Source organism: Lissotriton helveticus, chromosome 8 (assembly GCF_964261635.1).
Source record: "Lissotriton helveticus chromosome 8, aLisHel1.1, whole genome shotgun sequence".
Lineage (NCBI taxonomy): Eukaryota > Metazoa > Chordata > Amphibia > Caudata > Salamandridae > Lissotriton > Lissotriton helveticus.
In genome coordinates, this window is record NC_136069.1 from 183,955,509 (window position 1) to 183,981,517 (window position 26,009).

Consider the following 26,009-nt stretch of genomic DNA (forward strand, 5'->3'; position numbering starts at 1 on the left):
CCACGGAATGTACAATGTATGGCAACAATGTTAAGTACAATAAAGGTCTTCCAAAAACAAAAAAAACAACAACAAAAATGAGGGATGATCATGGGTTTAGGTACATGTCCTTTTCCCATAAAGTGTTACACGCGGACCCTACACAGGGGTTGAACCCTTACAGGAGGGTTGGCCCTACATTGGGGTAAGTTTTTTTTCCGCTTATCTACATTTTGTGAACTAATTTTGGGGTTTTTGTTGCAGGGGTGGTCCCTGCGTGCATAAGACGCCTTGCGCTGCACAAGGTTTTGTTGCACTGATTGATTCCTGCATGCGAAAGCCGCCTTGCGCTGCACGGATTTTCGTTGCAGGGGTTGGTCCCTGCGTGCATAAGACGCTTTGCGCTGCACTGAGTTTTGTGCAGGGGTGGGTGTGAGAAGTTGGCCTGATGTGCAGTGCTCACTATTCTAGTGATCACTATATATCAGTCCAAACAACCCTTATTGATGATTGGTTGTAAGCCAACCTTATAGACCAGCTATCCTAGTAGCATGGATGCGAGCAGTCTAAGGCTAAGACTCTAGAGGGTGTGTTAAGCCAGCTGTTTTACCATCACATTACCCCTTGAACACCCAGTGAAAGGACACCACACAAGTGTTATGAAAATAAACAGTGTATTTATTAGAATCACAACAACCCTGTACTCTTTATGAGGACAGGGTGCTAGGCACACAACAAAACTCTTACGAAAATACTTAAGTTAGCACAGTATACACAAATGCCCGAGGGGCACGAAAAACCATATACTCTAAAAGTGGAATGCGAAATTACTAGCAGGTAAGTACAGTACTAATAGGCTTTGGAATCACTAGGACTTGACTAGGGAATCGTTAGATTACTTCTAGGAGGCCTAGGGGACTCGGGTGCAGAGTGTGCACTCTCACGCGGGATGCGGGACAAAGTCTATGGTAGCTAGTAACGCTAAAGTTAGTGTTCACGGGCGAACCCGACCTGGTAGGGAGAAAACGAAAGTGGATCCTGACCCTTGGATAGTGAGGCTATGCTGGGGCACCGAAATGCCGAAGTTACCTAGCCCAGGGGCTGCAGCTGCATATGTCTCAAAAGACGTCGGGAATCCTCGTTGCCGGACCAGAAGCCTGGAAGAAAGATGCTGGCAGGCGACCAGTGAAGATAGTTCGAGTTGATCCAAGCCTGGATCTGGAAGATGGATGACACCTGAAAGCAGAGGGGACCAAGTTCGTGACTACTAGCCAGTAGTCAGTGGGCACCAGGAGGGCACCGGATGGTAGTCACCTCGACTAGGTGAGTGGGCGACGCTGGCTCTGCAGATCTCACGGACCAGGAGGCGTTGTCGGCGACCAGGATGGAGAGGCGAGCTGTCCCACGATGGATGAAGCTGTCGGCGTCGAAGTTACCCGGGATTGGGCAACAAGCCTTGGCTAATTCAAGCCCACGTGGTGGACTCAAAATGGCGTCTTGAGTGGACCAGGAGGGTCCGGGGTGCTCCTCTTCTGGAAGGGAGCAAGGGCCAGTCTGGAGCAACCAGACCAGCAGCAGTGATGTCGTCGGGCGTTGTTCAGAAGGCCACAAGCCAGCGGGCTAGTAGCCAAACAACGCGGTGAGCAGCAAAAAGCAGAAGGGCCCCATGCCGATCGTGGAGATGCTGGGGGGCTGATCTTCGGTGCTGGAGCTGCTCAGGGTCGGGGCTTCTCGGACCCCAAAGCACTCACCAGGAAATTACTCGGCGGGCTTGCTGTGCAGAAGTCGTGCAGTCTTGGCAATAGTCGGTCCCTTGAGGTCTCGTCGCACTCACGGTTCTCAGCTTGGCTGTAGAGGTGAGTAGAGGTCGGAGGTGCCAGGGAAGCCGGGTCTTGTCGAGCTGGGCAGTCGGATTCCGGAGGAAGGACTTGCAGCAGACCGCAGTGTTCTTAGGATGGTGCCTGCGGATGCAGGGTGACTACTCCTTAGTCACAAGGGAGAATCTTGAAGAAGAAATCTTGAAGTCCTTTCGCAGAAAGTCGCGTCTTGATTCCAAAGATGATCTAATTTGGAAGGGGGCCTGCTCCTACCTTTATCTGGGAAAAGGGGGCTGGCACGCGACTAAGTCCTGCCCTATGGGTGGGACCAGGAGGGGGGTGGTTACACCCACTTCCTTGGCGGGCTTTTCCCCAGCTGGGTCCCTGCGTGCATAAGAAGCCTTGCGCTGCACTGAGTTTTGAAAATGTTCTAACTTACTAGTTGTCCCTATTGGTCAGCGGGGGCAGGACTTTGGGTATTAGTTCCTCTAGTCCTCATTTACGCACACAATGTCCTTTTCTTAGGGTAGGGGCAGGACGTTGGGTACTAGTCCCTTCTGTCCACATTGACTTTACTCCTTACATGGAGATGTTACATTTGTATATTTTCTAAAAAAAAATTCTTCATAAGAGGAGGGGGATGGGTATTATTGTTTATCCGTTTTTCTCTATAGTCTTTTGTTCCTTTCCCTCTAGTGATGCGTGTTTCCCGCCATCCCTTGGTCTGGGCTCTAGATTCATCCTGATTAGTTATATTTCCTTTGCAATGTTGTTTTTCTCAATTTACTGTTGCTGTAATTTTATGTTTAATCATTCTTCTGTTCATTAGAGAAGAGGTATGTAGTATCCTGAGGTTATGGATTGCCTCTCCCATGTATCCCTGTCCCTGGCTTCTCAGCCTGTGTGAGTCTTCTGAATGGAATGTTTGGTGTGTGGGCTATGAGTGGAATGCTTGGGTAACTGAATGAGGGATGACAGTTGATGGATGGGGCTGAGCAGCTAGTAGGCTGCTCCCGGTGGGGCTACTGTGGCATTATACCTGGATTTGTTCTACCTGTTTACCTGTCTACCTGCTACCTGAATAAACCTACGTTGACTTAATATCTCCAGCGTGGTCCCTCTTTACTATAGAAAGGCACAAGGAAGTGGCGCAAGAATTGTCCAGATGCGAGAGATGCCTCACCAGGTACGTAACCTATGAAAGGGATCAGTGAAGCAAACGCACACAGAATGAAGGACTGCACCTACGAGAAGTCCATGGCAAGCCCACAGACACCGCAGCAAGAACCTAGTGTGCGTGACCCCTGAGTGTCTGTAGACGCCAAACAGAACAAACATCAGGAGAAGACTCAGCCATAAGGATGAGTGGCATACAAGAAACAAGAGTGCACCATAGGTAGCAACAGCCATTTTGCAGCAGAACCGGACAGATAAAGTACAGATCTATAAGCGATACCAGCCACTCGGCAGGGAGGAGTCACAGTCCCACGCGAAGCAAACCGGAAGCGTAACCAGTAGAGGAAGCACCAATACAAAACCCACATAGCGTAACAGGATTTGTATAGAGATGTGCACACAAGAACAAAGAGCACAGTGAACGTCCTAAGGAGAGCACCTCTAAAGAGAGCAGCAGCAGCATCCAGAAGTAGAAGTATGCCAAGGGTGCTGCTCGAATGGCAGCAGGGGAAGAGGAAAAATCTGTGCGGGGGAAGTATCCAGGAAAGCAAGAAACGTACAAGAGCGGCGCAATTGAGTAGGATGCCACCATGCAAGAATAAAGTATGAAAAGCACTACCCACCACAGAAGAGGAGGAGAGAACCAGGCATCGGAAAGCATCAGCCCTCTAACAGTGAATACAGTGGGGAGCACCCACCAGAGGCACATACAACATAGAAGAAGTACGCCGTGGCAAGCCTGAGCGCCTTAGTACAGCGACAGTGCACTGACCAAAGCCGTCATTGCCTGACCCACAGAGTCGGTAGAATCCATGGCCGATCTAATGGTAAACTGTGCCATGTCCTGGCCATGATGAAGGAGACAAGCCAGGTCAGTACGAGGACCCTCTGGTACGGTGGAAAAAAGACCTTCCACCGAGTCCAAAGGGAAAAAGCAGCCCGTGCAAAGTTCAAAGCACGGATGCCCAAACTACTGGATGCAAAAATATGACTACCACAGGTCCCCAACCAACGAGACTCCCTGGTGGGAGGCAGTAACAGGAGAGGAGAGGAAGGCTGCATGGCGAAAGCCACCTGGACAACCCGGCCCTGAGCCCTAGGATGAAGGGACAAGCAGACAGGGTCAACCGGAGCTGGACGATGCTGATGTGCAATGGCCTAATCCACGGGGTCACCCGAGGAGGGCCGTGCCCATGTGCCAAGAAGGGTGTCAAATAATGACTCACCAAAAGGCAGCAAGGGCTCCCCCTCCACCTCACCCTGGTGGAGGATATGCAACAATGAGTCGGAATGACAAAGAGACCAAGGGACGCTGTAAGTGTAAAAGAGTAGCAGCCTCACGAACAGCCCTTGCAAATGCAGTAGTAGCCTCTGTAGCCATTCTAGGGGGCGATAACAGATCATCTGTAGGGGACGGTTGAAGGCTAATTCGTCCAATGGAAAAGAGAGACGCTGCAGGCAGATGAACAGGGGGCAACGGAGCCAAAGGGCAAGGAGACACCCCTCGGTGTTCTTGAGCTGCATCCTCCTCAAACAGAGGTACAATATGGGCTGACGCCTGCTCCGGTGTTGAGACAGCGTCATATCGACATCGACAATAAGCAGCGGCGACTCGGCCCAGTCTGGGACCGGCATCGACTCACCCTCCACCGAGAAATGTGGAGAGGAAGGATTTTGACAAGTTGTTGATATCCACGGTGCAGCCGACGTGGGCACAGGAAGCCGCATAAGGCTATGCGGAGACATGGCAGATAGGTTCAACGTCTGACTGGCATGCCCGTCCGGGCCATTTCCCAACGTAGCACTGACTCCGGAACCAGAGTCGAGAGACTCGGCCAGCGCCGAGGGCGAACCCGCTGGCGAAGAGCCGACCTGAGTGACTACCTCCACTGTGGGGCCCGAAGGCGTGCCAGGGAGAGGAGGTGACCCAAAAATGGAGTGCAGAGCCTTGAAATAGGCTTCCATTAGGGTCCGAGTCACCCCATCACCCGGAAAGGTTGGGAATAAGGGGGTCAACACCCGGGGGCCGGCATCCAGCAAAGGCCCAGAGCCATGAGCCCCGCTGTCACGGTGAAGTGAGGCCGACGACCTCCGTGACTTGTGCTTCCGCTTACCTGAGAGAGGCGTATAACGTCCGCGAGAACGACTCCACGACCGGACTCAAACCGAAGCCTCAGCCCGAGATGGAGAGCGGCGCAGAGGCGCCGAGCGGGACATCCGGGCGGCCAATAGCTTCATCCACTGCTCCCACAGGGACTTTGGCCTCATCTGCTGGCAAGCGTCACACTCCTTGGAGTCGTGGTGCGCTCCTAAGCACCACATGCAGATCGCTTGCGGATCGGTCACCGACATCTGCCGCGCGCACGTCTACCACGCCTTAAAGCCCGAAGGCATCACACTGTTCCCGGACACCTGAAGGCATCCAGAAGGCATGGGCAACAGACCAGGCCAAAGGAACCACTTACTCCTGGATCCTCAACGGGACGCGGAAAAGAAGGAAACGGACGTCAGCGAGCCGGGAGGGACTTATATGGCTTTGCTGATGTCATGTCCGTGGACGATGTCATGGTGGAGCCATGCAGCGCTGTCCACCGGAGCGCAGAGGTTCTACTGCAAAACAATTCCGGATCCAGTCTGACGCCTGGGGATATTCTAAGTTAAGAAATCTGCGGCTAGATGTCTTTATCAGATATACAAAAACAATAAACTAAGCATAAAAGAAGAAAAAAAATCCGAACCCATGATGGGCCACACACCACTACGAAGATCATAGCTAAAAATAACATTGAATCTGTTTTAACAATTGCACATTTAAACAAGGGGCAAGTGCTTGCACAAACGGTGAGAGTCAAGCTGTTGTAAGTACAACAGGCCTCATTACATCTTCTGATTCCACACTCCCTTAATCTAGGAATCAAAAACCTTTTAGAAAAAACAGTATAGAAGTGACAGAAAAAGGTAAAAGGGGGCAAGCTCTGGAATGAGGACACATCACATGGACTAAGAACAATTGTTACTTACCTGTAAACAGGTGGTTCTCCAGTATTGGTGTCTTTCATAGATTCACATGCTTGAATATTCCCAGTCGTCGGAGTGGGAGTCCTACGGTAAATAAAATAGCAATAAAATGCTAAATATATATATATATATAAACATATATATATGATCAGAGAAAAAAACCTGAAATATGTATTAGAAAAGGCATAAACTGCCTACCCAAAATTCTACATAGGAATGCATGGGGAAGGAAAAGACCATATGTAGCCTATCCTTGTCATTATGTTAGTCCAAACTGCGGCCAATCAGGCGACAGCAGCCCTCTAGAACCTTCTCCCCAGAGCTCAGCACCTCAGATTTTCGTAGCACAAGAGTGACCAAAGAGTCTATGAGGAGAAGAGAACCTCTGAGGGGAGGAGGGAGGGTCGCATGTGAATCTATGAAAGACACCAATACTGGAGAACCACCTGTTTACAGGTAAGTAACAATTGTTCTTCTCCAGTATTGGGGTGTCTTTCATAGATTCACATGCTTGAATATAGAATAGATAGCAGTCAGTACCAAGGAAAGTTTCCATAGTCACAATGCATAACAAAAAAGACTGAAAATATATGTGTATGGGGCACATATATAGATATCTATATATATAACAGTCAATAAGCATTTGGAAACTAATAGGAAGGAGGGTAGAACAGAGGCTCACCTTATTGAAAAAGATTACAAAGCACAGCTTGTCCTACTGCGGCATCCCCTTCATTCATGGCACCCAGACAGTAGTGTTTCGTGAACGTGTGCCTGCTGGACCACGTGGCTGCTCTGCAGATCTGATGCAGCGGGACACCGGCAAACAGTGCAGTAGAGGACGCCATGGATCTTGTAGAATGGGCCCTCACCGAAGCTTGCAAAGGTTTGCCTGCCTTTTGATAGCAGAAAGCAATAGCCGAAGACACCCAGCGGGCTATCGTAGGTGTAGTAACGGGACGTCCCTTGTGAAAACTCTCATAAGTTACGAAGAGCTGGTCAGACTTGCGGAAATGGGCCGTTCTGCTGATGTAGAACTTCAAGCACCGCTTAATGTCCAAGGAGTGCAAGCGTTGTTCCGCAGGAGACTGCGGGTTGGCAAAGAAAGACTTCAGAATAACAGGTTCGTTAATGTGGAAATCTGAAGGTACTTTCGGAAGAAAAGTAGGGTTAGTGCGTAACAGCACACAATCCGATTGGAACTGTAGAAATGGTGGTTTGATGGTAAATGCATGAATGTCACTTACTCGACGCGACGACGTCAAAGCAAGAAGAAGAGCCACCTTCCAGGTGACGTACTTGAGGTCAGCTCTATGTATTGGTTCCAACGGTGTAGTCATTAATTGTGCCAAAACAATGTTAAGGCACCACGCAGGAGGAGGGCGCCGAATTGGTGGAAATGTACGAAATAGTCTCTTGAAAAATTGGCGTATGATCCTAGATGAACAGAGAGAGGTGGAGCCATCGTGGCGAAAGCGTGAAATCTCCGCCAGAAAAACTCTTGAAGTCGCATGAGACAATCCTGACTGAGCCAATTGGTAGAAGAAAGGGAGGAGCTGAGCAGGCGTCGCACGCAAGGGATGGACACCGGCAGCAGCACACCAATGGCAGAAGCGCTTCCATTTCAACTTGTAAGTTTTTATAGTTGACGGAGCTCTGGCTTGAGCAAGGATGTCTCGACATTCTTGAGGAATGGTCAGATGCGCAAATTCACAGTGTTCAGGTTCCAGGCTGATAAGCTCAGAGAAGAGGGGTCCGGATGGTAAACTAGACCCCTGTCCATGGAAAGAAGATCCATCCGAGGATGTAGAAGGATGGGTTTGCACTGAGACAGAAGGAGCAACTCCGAGAACCACGCCTGTCGTGGCCACCTGGGAGCAATGAGAAGGATGTGGGAGGGTTCTCTCCGTATCTTCCAAAGCACCCGAGGCACTAGAGGGATTGGAGGAAAAGCGTACGCAAACAGATTTGACCAGTTCATCAAAAGGGCATTGCCTTGTGACCCTTTGTGGGGATGCCAACTTGTGTAAGCTGGGCATTTCCGGTTCTCCGGTGTTGCAAAGAGATCTAGTGTTGGGCGACCCCAGCGGCGAAAGATCATGTCGATAGTTGGTTGATGTAATTCCAACTCGTGGGTTGATGATCGGGATCTGCTCAGGAAATCCGCCAGGAGGTTGGACAACCCTGGGAGATGAACTGCGGTGATCGTGATTTGGTGCTTGAGCAACCAGTCCCAAATTGCCTGTGCCAGGCGAGACAGCGCCGGAGATTTCGTTCCGCCCTGCTTGTTTATGTAGTGCATGCAGGTTGTGTTGTCTGTTTGTATAAGGACAGACTCTCCGTGCAGCACGGGGTGAAAAGACTTGAGCGCCAGGAAAATGGCCATGAGCTCCAATTTGTTGATGTGCCAGGTTTTCTGATGTACCGACCACTTTCCCTTTATGGACAGGTCCTGAAGGTGCGCACCCCATCCCTCCAGAGAAGCATCTGTTGTGAGCGTAAGATCTGGAGTGTCTGATAGGAACGACATCCCTGCTGCAAGATGTAATGGCTGTGTCCACCATTGGAGCGCTGCTCTCATGCGGGTCGTGATAAAAATCAGATCGTTGAAGGATTCGGTGACTTGACGCCACTGCCCGTCTAATTCCTCTTGAATAGGACGTGTCCGTAGCCTGCAATGTGGGATGAGTGCGATGCACGATGATGCCATCCCTAGAAATGACTTCAGCAGTCGAACTGAAATGCACTGTTTTGACAGTAGAAGAAACACTAGACGAAGGATTCTTTGTTGACGTTCCAGGGACACAAATGCCTTCGCTAGCATGGTGTCTAACGTGGCCCCTAGGAAATCCTTGCAAGTGGCAGGGCGCAATTGGGATTTTTCCAGGTTGATAGACACACCCAAGGAGCGAAACACCCTCTGACACATGGAGGTATGGCACAGCAGTTGTGAGCGGGATTGCGACTTCAGACGGCAATCGTCGAGATATGGGAATATCTGGACACCTTGGAGTCGAAGAAAAGCCATGACTGGAGCCAATATTTTGGTAAAGACGCGAAGGGCGGAGGGGAGGCCAAATGGCAGTACTTTGAACTGGAAATGTTGTTGCCCCACCTGGAATCGTAGGAACCTCAGATGACTTGGAAGTATTGGGACATGAAAGTAGGCGTCCCTGAGGTCGATCGTAGCCATGAAATCTCCGACTGAGAGCAAACGCAAGATGTCTGTAAGCGTTAGCATGCGGAAGGATTGATTCTTGAGATATTGATTGAGCGCTCTCAAGTCCAAAATTGGTCGCCATTCTTGACGATCAGGAAAAAACAGGAGTAAAACCCCTTCCCCCTTTGAGACTTTGGCACTACCTCTACTGCACCCTTTTGAATCAGAAGGTGAACCTGATGGAAAAGTATTGGGACATGAAAGTAGGCGTCCCTGAGGTCGATCGTAGCCATGAAATCTCCGACTGAGAGCAAACGCAAGATGTCTGTAAGCGTTAGCATGCGGAAGGATTGATTCTTGAGATATTGATTGAGCGCTCTCAAGTCCAAAATTGGTCGCCATTCTTGACGATCAGGAAAAAACAGGAGTAAAACCCCTTCCCCCTTTGAGACTTTGGCACTACCTCTACTGCACCCTTTTGAATCAGAAGGTGAACCTGATGGAAAAGTTCTGTGAGGTGCGGAGGAGGTGGTCCGGAAGGTGGAGTCGGAGGAGGGATTTCGACGAATTCTAAGGCATGGCCGTTTTTCACAATGTCTAGAACCCAACGGTCCGTGGTGATGGAGGACCATTGAGAACCAAACAGAGAGATTCGACCTCCAATTGGTAGGGTCAAAGGCAAGTCAGTGTCTCTTATTGGAAGATCCTCTATAGGCGGACTTCCCTCTGTAGTTCTTGGTTGGTGGTTGGCGAGACGACTGCTGTCGATTATAGGAGTAACGCTGGGTGTTTTGATTGTAGGGGCGATACTGATTGCTTCCTCCACGAAAATTAGAGTTGGTGCCTCGTCCTCGAGCACCCCGAAAGGGCTGCTTCTTAAATTGCAGAGTTCCCAAGGCACGTGCTGTTTCCTTGTCCTGTTTAATGGACTGCAGTGCCTCATCAATGTGTGCCCCAAAAAGTGATTCGCCATCATAAGGCATATCAAGTATTTTTGCTTGAACTTCCTGACGGAAGGAGGTGGAGCGTAACCAGCCTTGTCTTCGTAAGACAGCAGCTCCCGCAAGTTGTCGGAACCCAGTGCAGGCCACATCAACTGCACAATCAATTAGTTCTTCGGATGTTCTTTCGCCCTCTTGGAGAAGTTGCAACGCCTCCGTCTTGGAAGCGTCCGGAAGCATAGCCACATAAGGTGCCATGTCTGCCCATATCTGGCGGTCGTAGCGACCCAAAATGGCCATGGCATTAGCCGCCCTCACTGTGGTGGATGACATGGTGGAGAACTTGCGGCCTATCGCATCAAGGCGACGGCCTTCACATCTGGTGGCGCTGTGATAGTGGATGCAGGATTCCGGGATCCTCGCTGGGCTGCCTGTGTAACAACCGAATCCGGTTTCGGTTGCCAAATGAGGCAAGCTGGTGTCCCTACAGGCGCCTTATACTTCTTTTCCAATCTTGGCAATTGGGCAGGCAAGGAATTTGGTGTTTTCATCAATTTTTCACCTTCAGCCCAGATGAAATCAATAATAGGCACAGTATGAATCTGCTTGAATGGCTGACTTTTAAAATCATATAGGAAACAATCCTCCTTGAGCCGCTCTATCCATGAGCTGATGGAAACTGGCAATATCAACTGGAGGAGAATCCCCTTGCGGCACTTGAGATGGGGACGGTGTCTGAGCCCGATAGTCATCCCACTCCGCCATATTATCATCAGCATCCACATCCGTTACCTCCCCATCTTCTCTATCAGGTGGGTTCTCCTCCTCCTCATCCTGATACAAAGTAGTGTGTATCTGAATGGATGTATGCCGCTCAGTAACTTCAGGTGACTGAGATACGAATGGAGCAGCTGACGGTTCCGCCGTAGGCGTTAGGACGGAAGGAACAGCAGATACTTGTGGCGATGGAGGGAAACGTCTGTTATAGTCGTCTAACATGTTCTGTAGGTTAGAGATGAGCGACAAAGGCAACGTCGCAGTAGGAATTTGAACAGGCATCTGTTCGTCTTGGCCATATTGTTCCTCCTCATCATTGCTGAATTCTTGGCATTTAATATTTAAATCCGATGGACTTTGAGCGTCAGTGAAAGACTCATGCACATACACTTCAGACTCCTGGTCTGAGTCAGTAGCAAACAAAGGTGAGGGAGGCAGTGCATCACCAGGAAGTGAGAGTTGCGCACTTGGAACCTTAAGACTCTTTTGCGGTAGAAGATAGTGGTAGCAAAGGAAGAGAGGCAAATGCCGATGGCAGCAAAGTCACTGATTGCACAGCTGGAGACTCCATCGTCGACGGCAGTGATCCCGCCGTAGTCAGCATCGATGACGAGTAAGACCTCTTGGATTTGGTCGTCGTCGAAAACGTTGTCGACGGTGAATTCGTCGACACGACAGCCGTCGACGGTGACGTCGTCGACGTTAATGGAGTCGTCGACGGAACCTTCGTCGACGTAGCCATTGACGGGACCTTCGTCGACGTAGCCGTCGACGGGACCTTCGTCGACGTAGCAGTCGACGGGACCTTCGTCGACGGTAAAGACTTCTTCGTCGACGGGGCCGCAGTCGACGGAACACTTGTCGACGGAACACTCGTCGACGGAACACTCGTCGACGGAACACTCGTCGTCGAGGGCGTCGACTGAGCTATCATCTTCACACTCTTCATCGACGATGATTTACCCGTCAACGGAATTTTCTTCGTCGACGACGACGAAATAGGAATGACTGACGACACAGTCTTACAACTGAGGATTACTTTCATCGTCGACGACGTCGACAGAAAGACCGTAGATGACCCAGAAGCCAGCGTCGTCGTGACCGTCATCGTCAAGGTACTAGAGACAGCCAATCTCGTCGACGGAAAAGTCGTCGACACTGTCGTCGACAGAGCAACAGTTTTCCTCACAGAAACACCTGTGGAAATTGCAGCAGAAGCCTGAGAGCCAGGTCTCATGGGCCCAGAAGTAGGAGGAAGAGGTGGAGACACCGCAGGGGCCAAAGAAAGAGTCATTTTCTTCTTTTTTAAGAATGCAGAAGGCAACTCCTGCACACTACTTCTTTTTGAGGCTGCGTGGGAATGGCCAGACATGAGGCTTTCAGCATCGGAAAGAACATTCTCCTTATCTTTAAGTGTCTGGAGCCAGAGGAGTAAACGGCCTTCCCTATCTTTCAAAGTCTTAGTGGAGAAAGTTCTACAGAACTTACAACTTCCCACTTCAGCGTCATGAAACCGCTGGTGAACGTGCGCTTAATAAATAATTTTAAATTCAAATTCAAATTCACTTCATGGTCCGGGTATAAACAGTAAATACATTTACTGTGTGGATCCTCGGAGTAAAGTCTAAGCTTTCCACATGAAGAACAAGCTCTGAAGAGGGACTTCTTACTTGAAGACATGATGAAACACCAAGCAAAAAGCAGAAGAGTAGAGAAAACTGAGCAGAGCTCAGGGAGACTCCCTTACACACGACGTGCGGTAGAAAATCTGAGGTGCTGAGCTCTGAGGAGAAGGTTCTAGAGGGCTGCTGTCGCCTGATTGGCCGCAGTTTGGACTAACATAATGACAAGGATAGGCTGCATATGGTCTTTTCCTTCCCCATGCATTCCTATGTAGAATTTTGGGTAGGCAGTTTATGCCTTTTCTAATACATATTTCAGGTTTTTTTCTCTGATCATATATATATGTATATATGTTTATATATATATTTAGCATTTTATTGCTATTTCATTTACCGTGGGACTCCCACTCTGACAACGGGGAATATTCAAGCATGTGAATCTATGAAAGACACCCCAATACTGGAGAAGTAAAACTTACTGGCATCAAACTGGCCAAGGAGGAAACTAAGGTGCCACCTCACAAAACCAAGTCTGAATCTGGTTGGAAGAAGTCTGTCCCAGGAACTATCGACCCATTCTAGATACAGCTCAAGTGCTCTCGAGGTTAGGAGCTTTGTATAGACCCTGAATGTGGTTTTTGACATCTACGTTATATTCCTTAGACTTTATCTTGAGGACTTTTAACTCCTATTGGCCCAGACAAAGTCCAATTTGGACATTGTAGAGGGGCTAGAAACTAGATCGGGCCTACCCAAATTGGTAAATTCTGACTTAATATATTAAAGCCGTTGGGCTTTAAGGCTTCTTTCGCTAGCTAAGCAGTCAAAGATGATCTCTCTATTAACACCAACATGTGAATTCACCCAGATGGTGCACCACAAGGCGAGTGGGGCCCATTTGATAGTATCCTCCACATAGTCAAACCCAAGCTCTTGATGTGCAATATAGGTTGATGTAGGTTGGAGGCACACCCAACAAGCGGATCAGTACCGTATTTAGGTCTCCCTAGACAAAAATGGCATTCAAATAGTCCTGTACGCCAGCCCCATACATAAGAATCAGAAGACATCTGTTCCTGTACACCTCCAATAAAGGGGCCACTGGTTTATTTCCAATACAAGAGGCTAAATTAGAGATTACCAAGCCCTACTCACAAATCAATGGGAGGCTTTGAGTTTGCATGGTCCCCAATTTCCCCTTGCATTGAAGGCAATACCAATGTAAGAGAATTCCAGGGTAGAAGCAACAGGATTACCTTCTAAATAAATACTTTGCATCTTAAAGTGCTTGGGGGCCACAGACCCAAAAATATATTGTACCAATACGTGGGAAGGCCATCTGACACCATACAACTAACAAAATCCTGAAACAAGGCGTTCAAGCTGTTTAAAGCTCTACTAAGTAAAACAGCATAATTCGCATACAACATAGGAACCAGTCTTTCCAATAAGAGGGACGTCCAAAGAATTCCTAGTGAAGGCAGAGCTTAGGTCATTTATGTATAAAACGAATAAAATTGGAGTCAGGACACAACCATGACGCATCCCCTTCCCCAATTTAAAGATGTCAGTGAGCTCGCCCAAGGGGCAAAAAGTCATAATGTAGAGCACACAGAAAATAAACTAGGACACCATCTACCCCCAGATTGGTGTGATGTCCCACAGCTTAGATCTTACAATGCAGTTGAAGGCACAAGACAGGTCCATTAAGGCCAGGAAGGTGGAGCCCTGCCTGATGATGTACTTGCTGATCAATAGATGCAGGTTCAAACATTGCTCCACTGTGCTCGTTCTCTCCCTTAAGCCGTACTGGACCTCCAAAAGCGTGCCAGACTCTCACCCAAGACAAAAGATGCCCCAACGCAACCCTCTTGGCAATCTTCACAGCAGAGTCCAACAAGAAAATCATCTGATAACAGCCTGGGGATTGGGGAGCACCCTTTCTATAGATGGGAATAATGGTGGAAGTATGCCATGAGTCTGGGGAACCCATCTTAACAAGGGCATTGAAGCAGACAACAGAGATGCCAAGAACTCCGGGAGGGATTTATATAAGTCTACGGGCACCCCATTTGGCTCAGGGACTTATTAGATGGGGACTGGATGATGGCATCTCATGGTAAATTCTACAGAAAGGGGAAAAACTACCTCGGTCTCTTCATAGTCTTTGTGACAGCCCAGACTATATAAAAGCACTAGTATGTTTGACCAAGGTTTCTGAGCTAATAAGAGTTGATGACAGAATTATCAATGATCCACTTGGAACTTATTATATGCACCACTGCCCAAAAAGCCCTGGCATCTTACTGCCTACAAGCCAACACCAACTTCTCCCAAGAGTACAATAGAATCTCCTTACGCCTATTGCAAAGGGTAGCCTAATATACTGCTCTACACGGTTGAACCATATGACTATCCCTTGGTGTCTCCTTCAAAGCCTTGTAAAAATCAGCAGAGTCCTTTCGACAAAATGTGTCAAATCATTTTGCATCCTGATTAACAGGAGTAATTGGCTTCATTAACAGTTTGTAAACTGTTCTACCCAGTTGGAAAATTGGTTAGCTATGACCCATTGGCCACCAGAGGGAGTAAGACAAATGAGCAGGGTATTCATATGACCGACGCACAGCTCTGACATAAGGGTTGTTAGGTTGGCACTCCTCCAGGTCAAACAAAGTCCTTGCGCTTTGACTGCCATGAGAACCCTTGGCTCCTCTTTTGGCTCTGCTACCCCCATATAAATATCTAAACCAGGCTATAGGGGGTTATGATTGCTAAATTTACTTTCCTACACCACACCCTTGGGGACCCGGCCCAATAGATCTCTAGATACAAAAATATGTAAAATAGACAGGGGGTAGTGGTGGCACAGACTGTCGCACATCTGAAGAACACAAGATATAAAAATATATTCAATGACAGAACTAAAAATCCCCCCCCAACAAAAGTTGCACTGGAAGAATAAAAGGAATCTAACAATTCACAGACATTAATGTGGTCAAATGAGTTAATAAAGAAGGAGAGCGCTTTAGCTCTCTAACCTGCAGGTGGACAAACACACTGCTTTCTGAGTCAAACATCTTAGCAGCGTTGACCTCCGGTGTAGATCCCAGTTTAGTGTTGAAATCCACACCAACAATAAGTTGGAATACAGTGTGCAAATAAGCAAGTTTAGTGTCAAGGCCTGAAATAAAATTCAGGAGCATATTAATAATAAAACTAGGGTTGGACCCACAGCACCCATTGCAAAAATTTAGGAAACCAGTATTTAAACCCATTTGGTCAAAAGGGCTTGAACTAAAGTGCATTCAGGGCAAACCGTGGTAATTTTGCATTCCAGGGTTACCTTGAAAAACGGCATTAGACCCACAGTAGCCCTACCTGAGGAAGGCGGAATCACTAAAACAGGATAGGTGGCTGTAATATGTGGTAAAGTATTCTATTTTGTATTTCACTTTAAGGAATGTATAGGAATGTTGTGGATAGGAATATTCCATATTGAGAATTCCTTTTTGTACAATGTTTAAGTAGGCATTGTTTGAGGACTGGCTGTGCAGCTGTCAGCAACTGGTCGTGGGTCCTGTTCATGAATAAACATATTCAATTCTATTGGAAACCTTGTTCTTGGATTATTTAAATGAAGACTTACTACATTTATTGGTGACGAGGATGGGATGGTGGAATAGTAATGCCTTGGTTAAGGTTACTGTGGAACAAGCAAACATTATTTTATGAAAAATGAGTTCCTCAAAAGGATCTGAAGACAGGATTGGTTTGATTTAGATACTTTAACATTGTCTGGTCACAATGTTATTGAGCAAACTCAGGAAGACTACAATAACTTTGACAGAGGTGATTCTTGTGATAATGTTGATAGAGTGGCAGCGTCCTCTAGTACTATTTCTGGTAGTTGTGGAGATAATGTGATCAGAAGTAGTTCATGTGTAAGATCTGCTCCCATTCACTCCAGGTATTATATGTACTATTAATTCAACATTATTAATGTTATTTTTACATGTGAATATCCTTTTGTTTTTGTTTTTTTATTTTGTTTTATTAAAAAAAGGGGGGGTGTAATATGTGGTAAAGTATTCTATTTTGTATTTTACTTTAAGGAATGTATAGGAATGTTGTGGATAGGAATATTCCATATTGAGAATTCCTTTTTGTACAATGTTTAAGTAGGCATTATTTGAGGACTGGCTGTGCAGCTGTCAGCAACTGGTCGTGGGTCCTGTTCATGAATAAACGTATTCAATTCAATTGGAAACCTTGTTCTTGGATTATTTAAATGAAGACTTACTACAGTGGCGTAGCTATCCAAACAGATGTCCTCCACGGCCCAGGTCACTTGGAAAAAAAAGGATAATGTAGTTCTGTAAGAAGGAGAACCAGCTCTAATTTATCACCTTTGCTAGAGAGGCCCGCGATATTTCAGGACAATATTTTCACCGACTGGTTAGGGACAGTAATATTAGTCATCTTCCCCACTACAGAGTTTGGGCCATTAACCAAAAGATTAGGTGTGTTGAGACAGACGTAATGATTGATGGCCACTGCTGAGCTGTGCCCAGCTATGAGTTGGGCTGACCCTTGGGAAATTTCCTGGGAAGGATACACCTACTTTGCTTGACCAAAATGGAGTCAATCTATGTCTGCCATATCCCTCAGGGTTGCAAAGCAATGTAGCACCTGGATATTGAAAGTTTGAGGAGGGGCTAAATAAGGACCAGGGTACCCAACTTGATATGATGGACGAATATCAGTAGCTCAATAAAAATAACCTAGAGGCAAGAAGTTAATATTTTTGGGCTTTAGTTGACCTTGTACTGAGACGCTTATCAAATTCCCCACTATAGTAGTGTTTCTAAACGTGATGTCAACAAAGTCTTCCGTGAATTATTTGCACATCTTACCCACCCACCTGGCCATATGCACTTCACTAAACAACTTGTCCTAACATTTCAAATTATCATGAATCCAGTGAACTTATTTGTGGATTAATTACACCATGGATTAGGTGTTCCTTCCACATAAAATTGGTACATTGGCAAGGACGATGACAAAGGAGAAGCCGCCGGTGGGAGATCACACATTGATCTGGGGGGCCTGGTTGACTAGGGGATAAGGGGGATGCTTTCAGGCAACCCGGGTGTCCCAGCTGCTTGCCGTAAGGCCTGCTGACCCCAAGGTGGCCGTGTCCCTGCAATAATTGGCTTGTGAGTGCTTTCAACTAGGTGAGAGATCAAGCACTTCCTCCCTTCGATTGGAGGCTTAGAGGCTAACACCAGTACAGAGACAGTACATCCAGTTGTTGTGTTATTATTTTTCTCTGGGTCAGGGGCCTGCCTCAACTCCATAGTAGACCACAAGTGAGTAATCATACTTTGCAGATTGGAGTCTAAAAGTGCGTCAAACTTTTTCCGAAAATGGACCAACAAGTGCTCACGGGGGTCCTTCATGGAAGCAGAGCAATTAGATGGTGGGTGGCCGAGGGGCTCGATTGAATAATAGCTGCAGAATAAGTTTAATTAGCTCCACAATTCTGTTTCTTACTGCAGGGCTTAGCAAGCTTAACAGATTCAGCAGTTGGCTCGCTTAGGGACATAACGCCGGTAGAAAACAAGTCACCTCCACTGACACCTGCTTTCCTCTGGCATCCTCACCCTGGCTAAATACAGCAGCCATCTGACTTGAAGAGTGGGTTTGCAATGGGTGAGTAGGTCCGCTGTCAGCAGGTACTAAAGATAGCCTTCTTTCCACGCTGAGAATTTGTTTTTATTAATGGCACCCACTGTGGTACAATTCTATCTGCGCTTGCCCATCCTGAACCTAACCTAAAGTAGCACTGGATGTAGTAGTCTGGCAACAACAGAGATCACAGTTGACAGCCCAATAAAAACGTCTGAGGACGCAATAGGGGAGTAACGAGTACCTTCACAGAGTAAGACAACCAAGGAGGGTGACCCAGTCCAGCTTCCTCTGGGCTCTGAGAGGCAAATACGGTCTATCTTGGCCCAGGCATGCGACCGGGCGCGTCTGCGCTGTAGAAGTGTTCCTGCGCTTATCACCATGTGACAGCCCTCGTCCGGCCCAAGGGAGGCTGGGGGACATGTCCCACACCAGCCGGTGAAGTAAAGTACACAGTGCAGGTAGGGAAAGCTTGCAGCATTGACTATAAAGTATATTTTTTAGTTTTCTTTACTAGCTTATGAATGGTTGCGTGCAAGCTTGCATAATTTAGCATACTCGCACATCTAGGTAATTTTACCAGGGTTTTTAAGATTGTTTGGATATATTTTATTGTATAGCATATGTTATTTCTTGATTTTAGTTAATCAAAGAATAAAACAAAGTTATTATTATTTAAAAAACAAAAATAGCATATGGCGGTACTTTCGATGGCCTGACTTCAGCCTGACTTCAGCCTTAAAAATGTTCATTTGTCACATCTTAAGCACAAACGTTTAAGGTTGAGGGCTAGGTTGAGGGCTAGGGTGAGGTCTCGTAGTGCGCCCAGCACAGGAGCAGCCAGGGTTAGGCCGGCTACTACATGATTTGAGGGTAAGGACATATAGTTCTCCTAGAGATCTTAGTTTACTTTGCCATGATGATCAACATGTTAGTACACAACATAAACAGGTGCTCGGGTGAATACAAATGGAGGGCCATAGTGAGAACATTACATATTGACAAAGATCCCATATATCTAAGAACAAAAACATAGTGTCTGCATTTCCAAAGAGTAGCCACACAGTCTCTCTTGTGGCTGTTACTGACTGACAAATCTCCCAGGGAGTTTAGAACACTTTCAAAAGGCCTAGATGTGTAATAGCTTTGGGGAGAAAAACAAGGCACATCAGCAAGATAGCAAGACATCAACCATGAGACAGATGACAAACTTGTGTCAATAGTATTTCACATAAAGATGCAACCATGATTGTAAGTTTTGTTTAGTTAATTAAAACCGTTACAAATAGACAAGAACTTGAGAAAATAAAACAAGTATAAGATAAAATGCTTAAAACGGTGCATAAAACATGTGCAAAATACGATGATTGTGAACAGTCGCTCAAATTTAGTAAGACCTGCATTAGCTGATATGTGTCAACGTTATCATTAGGGCCACGTTGGGCAAATAGGGGCTTAGTCCCACTACTTAAAATATATACATTAAAGTTTTAACCAGGGAAGTCACTGCAAACCAAAGTTCTTCCACCAACACTCAGGCTATGGAGCAAGGTCAGCCTTTCTCGTTTGTATTTGCTTTTCCTTGTGGACAATGACAGGGTTCGCTGCTAGACACCCACCGAGCATCAGCTTTATTGACTACTAAAAGACGAGAACAAGGAAATAAAACAACGAATAACCAGAAGGAATTGTTGATTATTTACCTGTATGATCATAATTAATTGAATGTCTTGCAACCATAATAGGGAAACCTTTTTTGTGAATCTGACGTGTGCTGAGTGAAATCATTTGTACATTGAGTTGAGGCTCAACATTTTTAGAGTTTGGTGGTTCTCTACACCTTGTAGCACCGTCCCATATTATTGCTGTAGTATAATTTACGTGTGTTAATTCCACTGAGAAGCGCCAGTAGCCTAGGATTAATACCACAATCAGGTTTTTCTACACCCTCCGAATATGGCCAAAAAGTTTGGACATCTTGCCAGGGCACAGAATTTGAAAAGCAGATGCTGGAAGCTGCCTTCACTGATGCTCCATTGAGGGACAGCACAATAGCAGATGCAACCATGATTATTTTTGTAAGGTACAATGCCTGCAAGCTCTCTTTGCACTTAAGCTGGCCCAGAAGGGGTTGAAAACTTTAATTGGCAGAGCTAGTGACCTCATGTAGAAGATCTGTCTGCGAGTTTCCGCGTTCATAGCTTTGCGTATATATTGTTGCACAGTCCCCGCTAGGTAGGAGACGTTTAATGCTGAGCTGCATCTGAATTCCTGAGGAGCAGAAGAATTTGATCCATTCAGGTCACCTTTAATTGCAGAATAATTGACTTTTTCCATGTAGTGAATGGGATGGGTGCGACCTGATGGATTGAGCCTGTCATGTGGAGAGAGAATACTGCGCTGTTTACTTGGTTATACTAAAGATTCCCTAGGGTTTCAAAAATGTATTTTAGATGGCTTTTTAATGATGAGTGTATGTCTGTCATCCAGGTGCTGGTATAGTACTTCAACATGGTCGCTTGACAGTATAAAGTCTAGGATACCAGACCAAGTTCTACCTTAGCTTGGAGTGGTGAACAAAGCGAGGTTGTTGAAAGATTTTTTTGTATGCTCTACAGTGGACTCATTCTAGGGCTTCATCTACAGTTCAGGGGTACGCAAAATGGCGGTATTGTACAGCAGGTAGAAATGACGATTTCATTACCGTTCGTGATGAAAGCGGCTAATGCACTCCTTAATTGTTGATTCAGTTGCCGACACCATATGCTTTTGCAGTGCCCTTTTTTATTGCATTTATTCATACCACTGCTGTGCTACTTTCAATGAACCATACACTGAGATGGTTATACTTCCTAGCTGTAGTCATCCTCTGGCAGCCAAGACGCCAGGAGAGTTTCTTTTTATTCCTGCAGCAACTGAATAACAGGACCTTTGATTTTTCCGAACTATGAGCTGGTTAGCCTTGAGAGAGTTGCCGCAGTATCAGAATCATCCTTTGGGAGACATTAGGTGACTTCTGAAGATAATCAATATTATATTTTGTCTAACTGAGGACTTTTTAAATTACTTATCTAGTGATGTCTGGCTGATGTTTACCAAAAGAGGTTTTCGATTAGCAGGGAAATCAGCTTGATCCAATGATCACACACTCAATTGAGGATAGAGATGAGGACTTAGAAGAATGAAACACATTATCTCCAGCAGATGAAGCATCAAAGAATGTATCAAGGTTCACCAGGAGATTCTTAATATCAGCGATTGTCCCATTAAAATGAAAAGACATTTTGGCAAAAGCTTACCCTCCTTCCGCTACGAAGGGCATTAGCAATGTTCCTCTTAGGTATACCAGGAAACAGCAGAAAAAACAAATGCAGTTCTAAAATGATAAGGAGGCATGGGCAGAGTAGATGCTAAAGGATAGCGTGTAAAATGGGGGAAAAGATTAATTTGAAAAGAAAAATAACACTGCCGTATGTCTGTGAGGCAGCAAGAAAAGGGAGGGCAGAATTGTTATGGGAAGAGGGGTGAGCTAGAGGGAGTGCAGAGAGGGGTTTCTTCAACTGTATTAGAGAACAGTGAGCAGCAAAGAATAAGGTTGAATGGAAGACTGTACTTAAAGGCATGCGGAGAAAAGGAGGGTGGTACAATATAACTGAAAATATTATACTTAAAACACATTTTGAAGAGAGAACATAGCAGTCAATAATGCTTCAATAAAGCTAACCTGAATTGAGTGAACATTATTTTGTCATTTTGTATTCTTCAGGTCAGATTCAATGGGGAGTCTAGGAGCCAGGAATACATTTGCAAGTGCAACACTGCACCCCCAAGACATTTATGTAATAAAACGCAATGATAGCTAACAAATTGCATGCAAAAACAGCTTACACAAAAAAAAGACTTTTAAAATAAATAAAATGAGCAAAGAATAAAGAACATCAAAAGCAAAGAGATTGTTTGCAATGAGTTAATAAACTCACCTGCCATTTCACCAACCCTGAAGAACCGTAGATAAGAATACGACAAATACTGCCTTTACAATCAGGAGTCAAACATGTACTTTGAAGAAAATCCTGTTTAAACAGAGCAAGTTTAAAATTGGAGGCAAATTAACTAAGTATACAGCAATGCATATACCTCCCTCTAACGGTCTAGTACAAGATGGAAACAAGCACTGAAATAATTGAGCAAAATACAATTAATATTGACTTTCTAACACATTTGGAACAGCATATTTGTTTGGTTCAAATACTAACCAGAGGTAATGGAAAAGAATTAAAAGTAATTATCAATTTAATAACATCAGTACTCTGCAATCTATGTAAACTCCGCCCATCAAAATTCCAACATGCTGTGGGATCCTTGCAAGCATAGTCCTAATGTACAGTGCCCAGGCCATTTCAGCTGTTACCATTTAAATTAGACTACTTCTTGATGCTTTTGTTTTTATTGAAAAAAGCATCACTCCATAATCATACTGGTTTCTTTTGAATTTATCTTACTTAACTTTACATCAGTGGTGGAAATGAGAAGGATCCTGGCAAGTCCCGGCACCTATTTCTTACCCAGATCAGGATCTAGCTGACCCAAGCGAAATATGCTGGATTTGTCTTGGTGTAATCTTCCGACACTGGGACACCATTCAGCAGCACCCGCACATTGTCTGCTTTTAGCTCATAGCAGAAACCTGTAGGCAGCAAGGTGCTCTCCTTTTGCTTCCAGCTGGGCTTTAAACAAAGTCCTGATTTAAAATATCATCAGTCCTTTTGATCAAGCATCATCATGGCTGGAAGCTATCTTGAGCCTAACACCTAGAAGCCAATGTTATGTAATGAAACCTAGACACATAGCTAATCACTAGCCAAGTAATTCACAGAAACTATGTTTTAAAGGCAGGTTTTGATCTGGGCACCCACAGATCTCCGCAGGCGATATTTTAACCTGCAGCCTCCTTGTGACCAATTAAGCAAGCTAGAGTAGATTTACTGTCACATTTGTTGTTGTTGTCGTCAATTTATTTGTAGCAGATTAAAAAATAAATGTATAAGTTGACTTTCAGACTTGTCTTTTCATGACTCCACCCTATTTCTTCAACCATGGCCTCCAATTTAGGAGTTTCTCTGAATAAATCTTTCGGGTTCCAACACTGCTTTAAGTGGAACACATTTCACCTTGTTAGTTTATTACTTAGTTCTGCAATCACAGTACTCTTCCCTCAAACTGGCGCTAGTGAATCCTCTAGTCTAGTGGGAAGTCAGAAAACCTTTATAACATCAGCATAAATCGAAGGCAGGCCAGACAGTATTTCTGAAATTATATCATTGGTGGAGAGATGTGGACAAAGGAGTAGCTGCAACTTCGTTTAAAACAACCCTCCGTGTTGCAGCTGGCGTCTTCACATCCAGAGTGCATGGATTACAGCTTTCAGAGTGAAAAAACTAGAGAACGGGTGGCGATCACTGCCAACATTCAGCTTCAAAGACAGTTCAGAAATAGCATAAATAGATATTTCCTGAAACGTTTGTTGATTAGCTTAGGTGAATTCTTAACATGTTCATGTCGGAGGTAGAGGCTTTTGAAATCCACCAACAGTTCCCTAGCTCATGGGGGATTCGCTCTGACTCTAGGAGAATAAGAACATCTATGTAGCTGCCAGCTAAAAACAAAACTTGAGAAGGAAAGTTACTTACTTTATAACCTAAGTTCTTTATCATGGTTATTTACTCTAAAACATGAATATTGTAAATTTCTACCCACGTTTGGGATCCTGGAAACATTTAAAACAGAGAACCGACCTCTCCAAATAAAGTGAAAATTCTACGCCATTGTCAAGGTAACACTTTCTTCCCATCCAAAAAAACAGAAAAAGTGTAAAAAAAAAATCATAGCAGGGGAAGTAGGTGAACGACATAGTAATGTGTTAATATCTAGCTCCTGATTCTGAAATTATGATCAACTAGCAGCGCTGGAAGAAAACATTATTGCCCTTTCTGAAGCATTTTGATGCACAGAGCAACTGATGGGAGACATAATTCTGGATCTTTGTTCTAAAGAACTGTCAGTTATGCAGCTGACCACAGAACAGCAGGAAGGAGACAACTATACTTCCCGACAGGCAAATGGATGAAAAACATACTGGAACTAAAAGAATGCTAGGGTAGAAACGACAGTACGCCCGTACCCTGGTCAACCTTGGGGTGAAGGCGGGAAAACTGAGCAGGCAATGCCAGGGCACGATCCCCCACACTGGCAACTCTTAGGAAGACACCATGACAGCACAACAGGTAAGATGGAAAACTTTATGGAAACGGTTCTCAGTGCAAGCATCTCTGGAGCCAGCCACATGTGCACAGTGGACTTAAAGCTATGGCAATGCACACCAACGAAGTCAAAGGTATAAGGAGCCGCTAGCCCTTCAAAAGTGGTGTGACAAGATAACCAATCTGAGACAATGTATAAGTAGGAAGTTAGATTTTTTGACTACTACTTCAGAAGGAACAAGGCTGACTTCTTGAGATGCAAAAAGCCCTGTCCTAGCATCTAGCACCCAATTCCTATTCTTTGTCCCCCTGTAAGAGGAAGAATGGTCTAAGATAACCTAAATGTCACTGTCATACTGGAGCTGGATTGAGAGGATCCTTAGAGATATAGCAGAGGACCTCTGATAATAAGACTCACAAATACCATTTATTATTCCATGTTTCACTCAGCCCCGGTAAAAGGAGAGCACCCGGAACCTTCTCCGCTTTATTTGGCCCACCTGCCCCCCCCGCCCCTTTGTGTCACAATTCTCTCAAGTGCTCCTTCACCCATATTAGATTGCTAAGCCATGTCAGAAATAGACATGTGTTGATTCCTTCCAATAACCAGCATCATGGTCTGCAAATGTTACCCCAACGTCTGCAACAATGGGGAAAACACAATGGTGGTCTACTGCTGCAGTCATGAGTGGTTGGGGCGGTGTTGTACTTTCCATCCCAGTGTGGACTGAGACATCAAAAAGGACAATGTGGGTGCAATACATTATGCCAAAGTAAGTTTCGTCAACCGGGGTAACTCCTAAAGTACACATTTCACAGGAAAAAGTGTAAATGAATCTTATGAGATTTGGCCGCCATTTTGGATTTCGGTATTGGGCTGGTCTATAAATAGGAGCCACCTCAAGCCAAGTTAACAGCTATTGAGAAATTAGCTAGGCCATAGCATCTTTACAGCGGGAAGCAAACTTATGGAACAGGTAGGGGAATCTTCTAGAATGGATGAATGCGAAATAGCAATCTCTCTCTAGTAGAGATTAGAAAGACTGAGAGGTTTAAAAAAAAAAAAAAAGAGTTTTTTCTTCGTGAATTTAAGTTCAAGCAAATAAAGTTTTTCTCTGAACCAAATGCTAATAGCCTTGTTTGTTCATGTGTTAAAGACAAAAACTGAGTGAAAGATTTATAAACAGGCGCTGAAGGCTTACTGCAAACAAGTTCTTGAAGAGAACATTTTTTTCTCTCCTCTAAAATTGAACTTGCAACGAACAGAAATAAGGAAATTTTTAGAATAGTTAGCTAATTTTCCTCCCCTGCAGCAGCAGCCAAACCATTCATTCATGAGGCATGGACTAGCCGTATGGCCTCCTATTTTCATGACAAGATTAAAAAAATTCAGGAGACCTTCCAGACAACATCTCCGGTGCACAGTGACAGTTGTGAGTCCGACTCCTTATTAGCCCAAGTTAGAGAACATTCTCTGTAACAGTTTCCAGTGGTCTCTATGGATAAATCCTTAGAAATCATGAAAGGCCTCAAATCCAGCTCTCTCTCCCGACCCATGCCCTGCCACC

The 26,009-nt window shown here is 45.5% G+C and overlaps 1 protein-coding gene across 3 annotated transcripts in view; it reads right to left on the bottom strand.

The window, feature by feature from the left end:
* LOC144772494 (E3 ubiquitin-protein ligase TTC3-like) overlaps positions 1-26,009 on the bottom strand; it is a 1,119,388-nt gene that overhangs the window by 589,550 nt on the left and 503,829 nt on the right. For all 3 annotated transcript variants that reach the window (XM_078656860.1, XM_078656861.1, XM_078656859.1), the window contains exon 24: positions 22,162-22,254. In XM_078656860.1, coding sequence (XP_078512986.1) covers positions 22,162-22,254 — 93 coding nt within the window. The remainder of the gene's footprint in view (positions 1-22,161; positions 22,255-26,009) is intronic.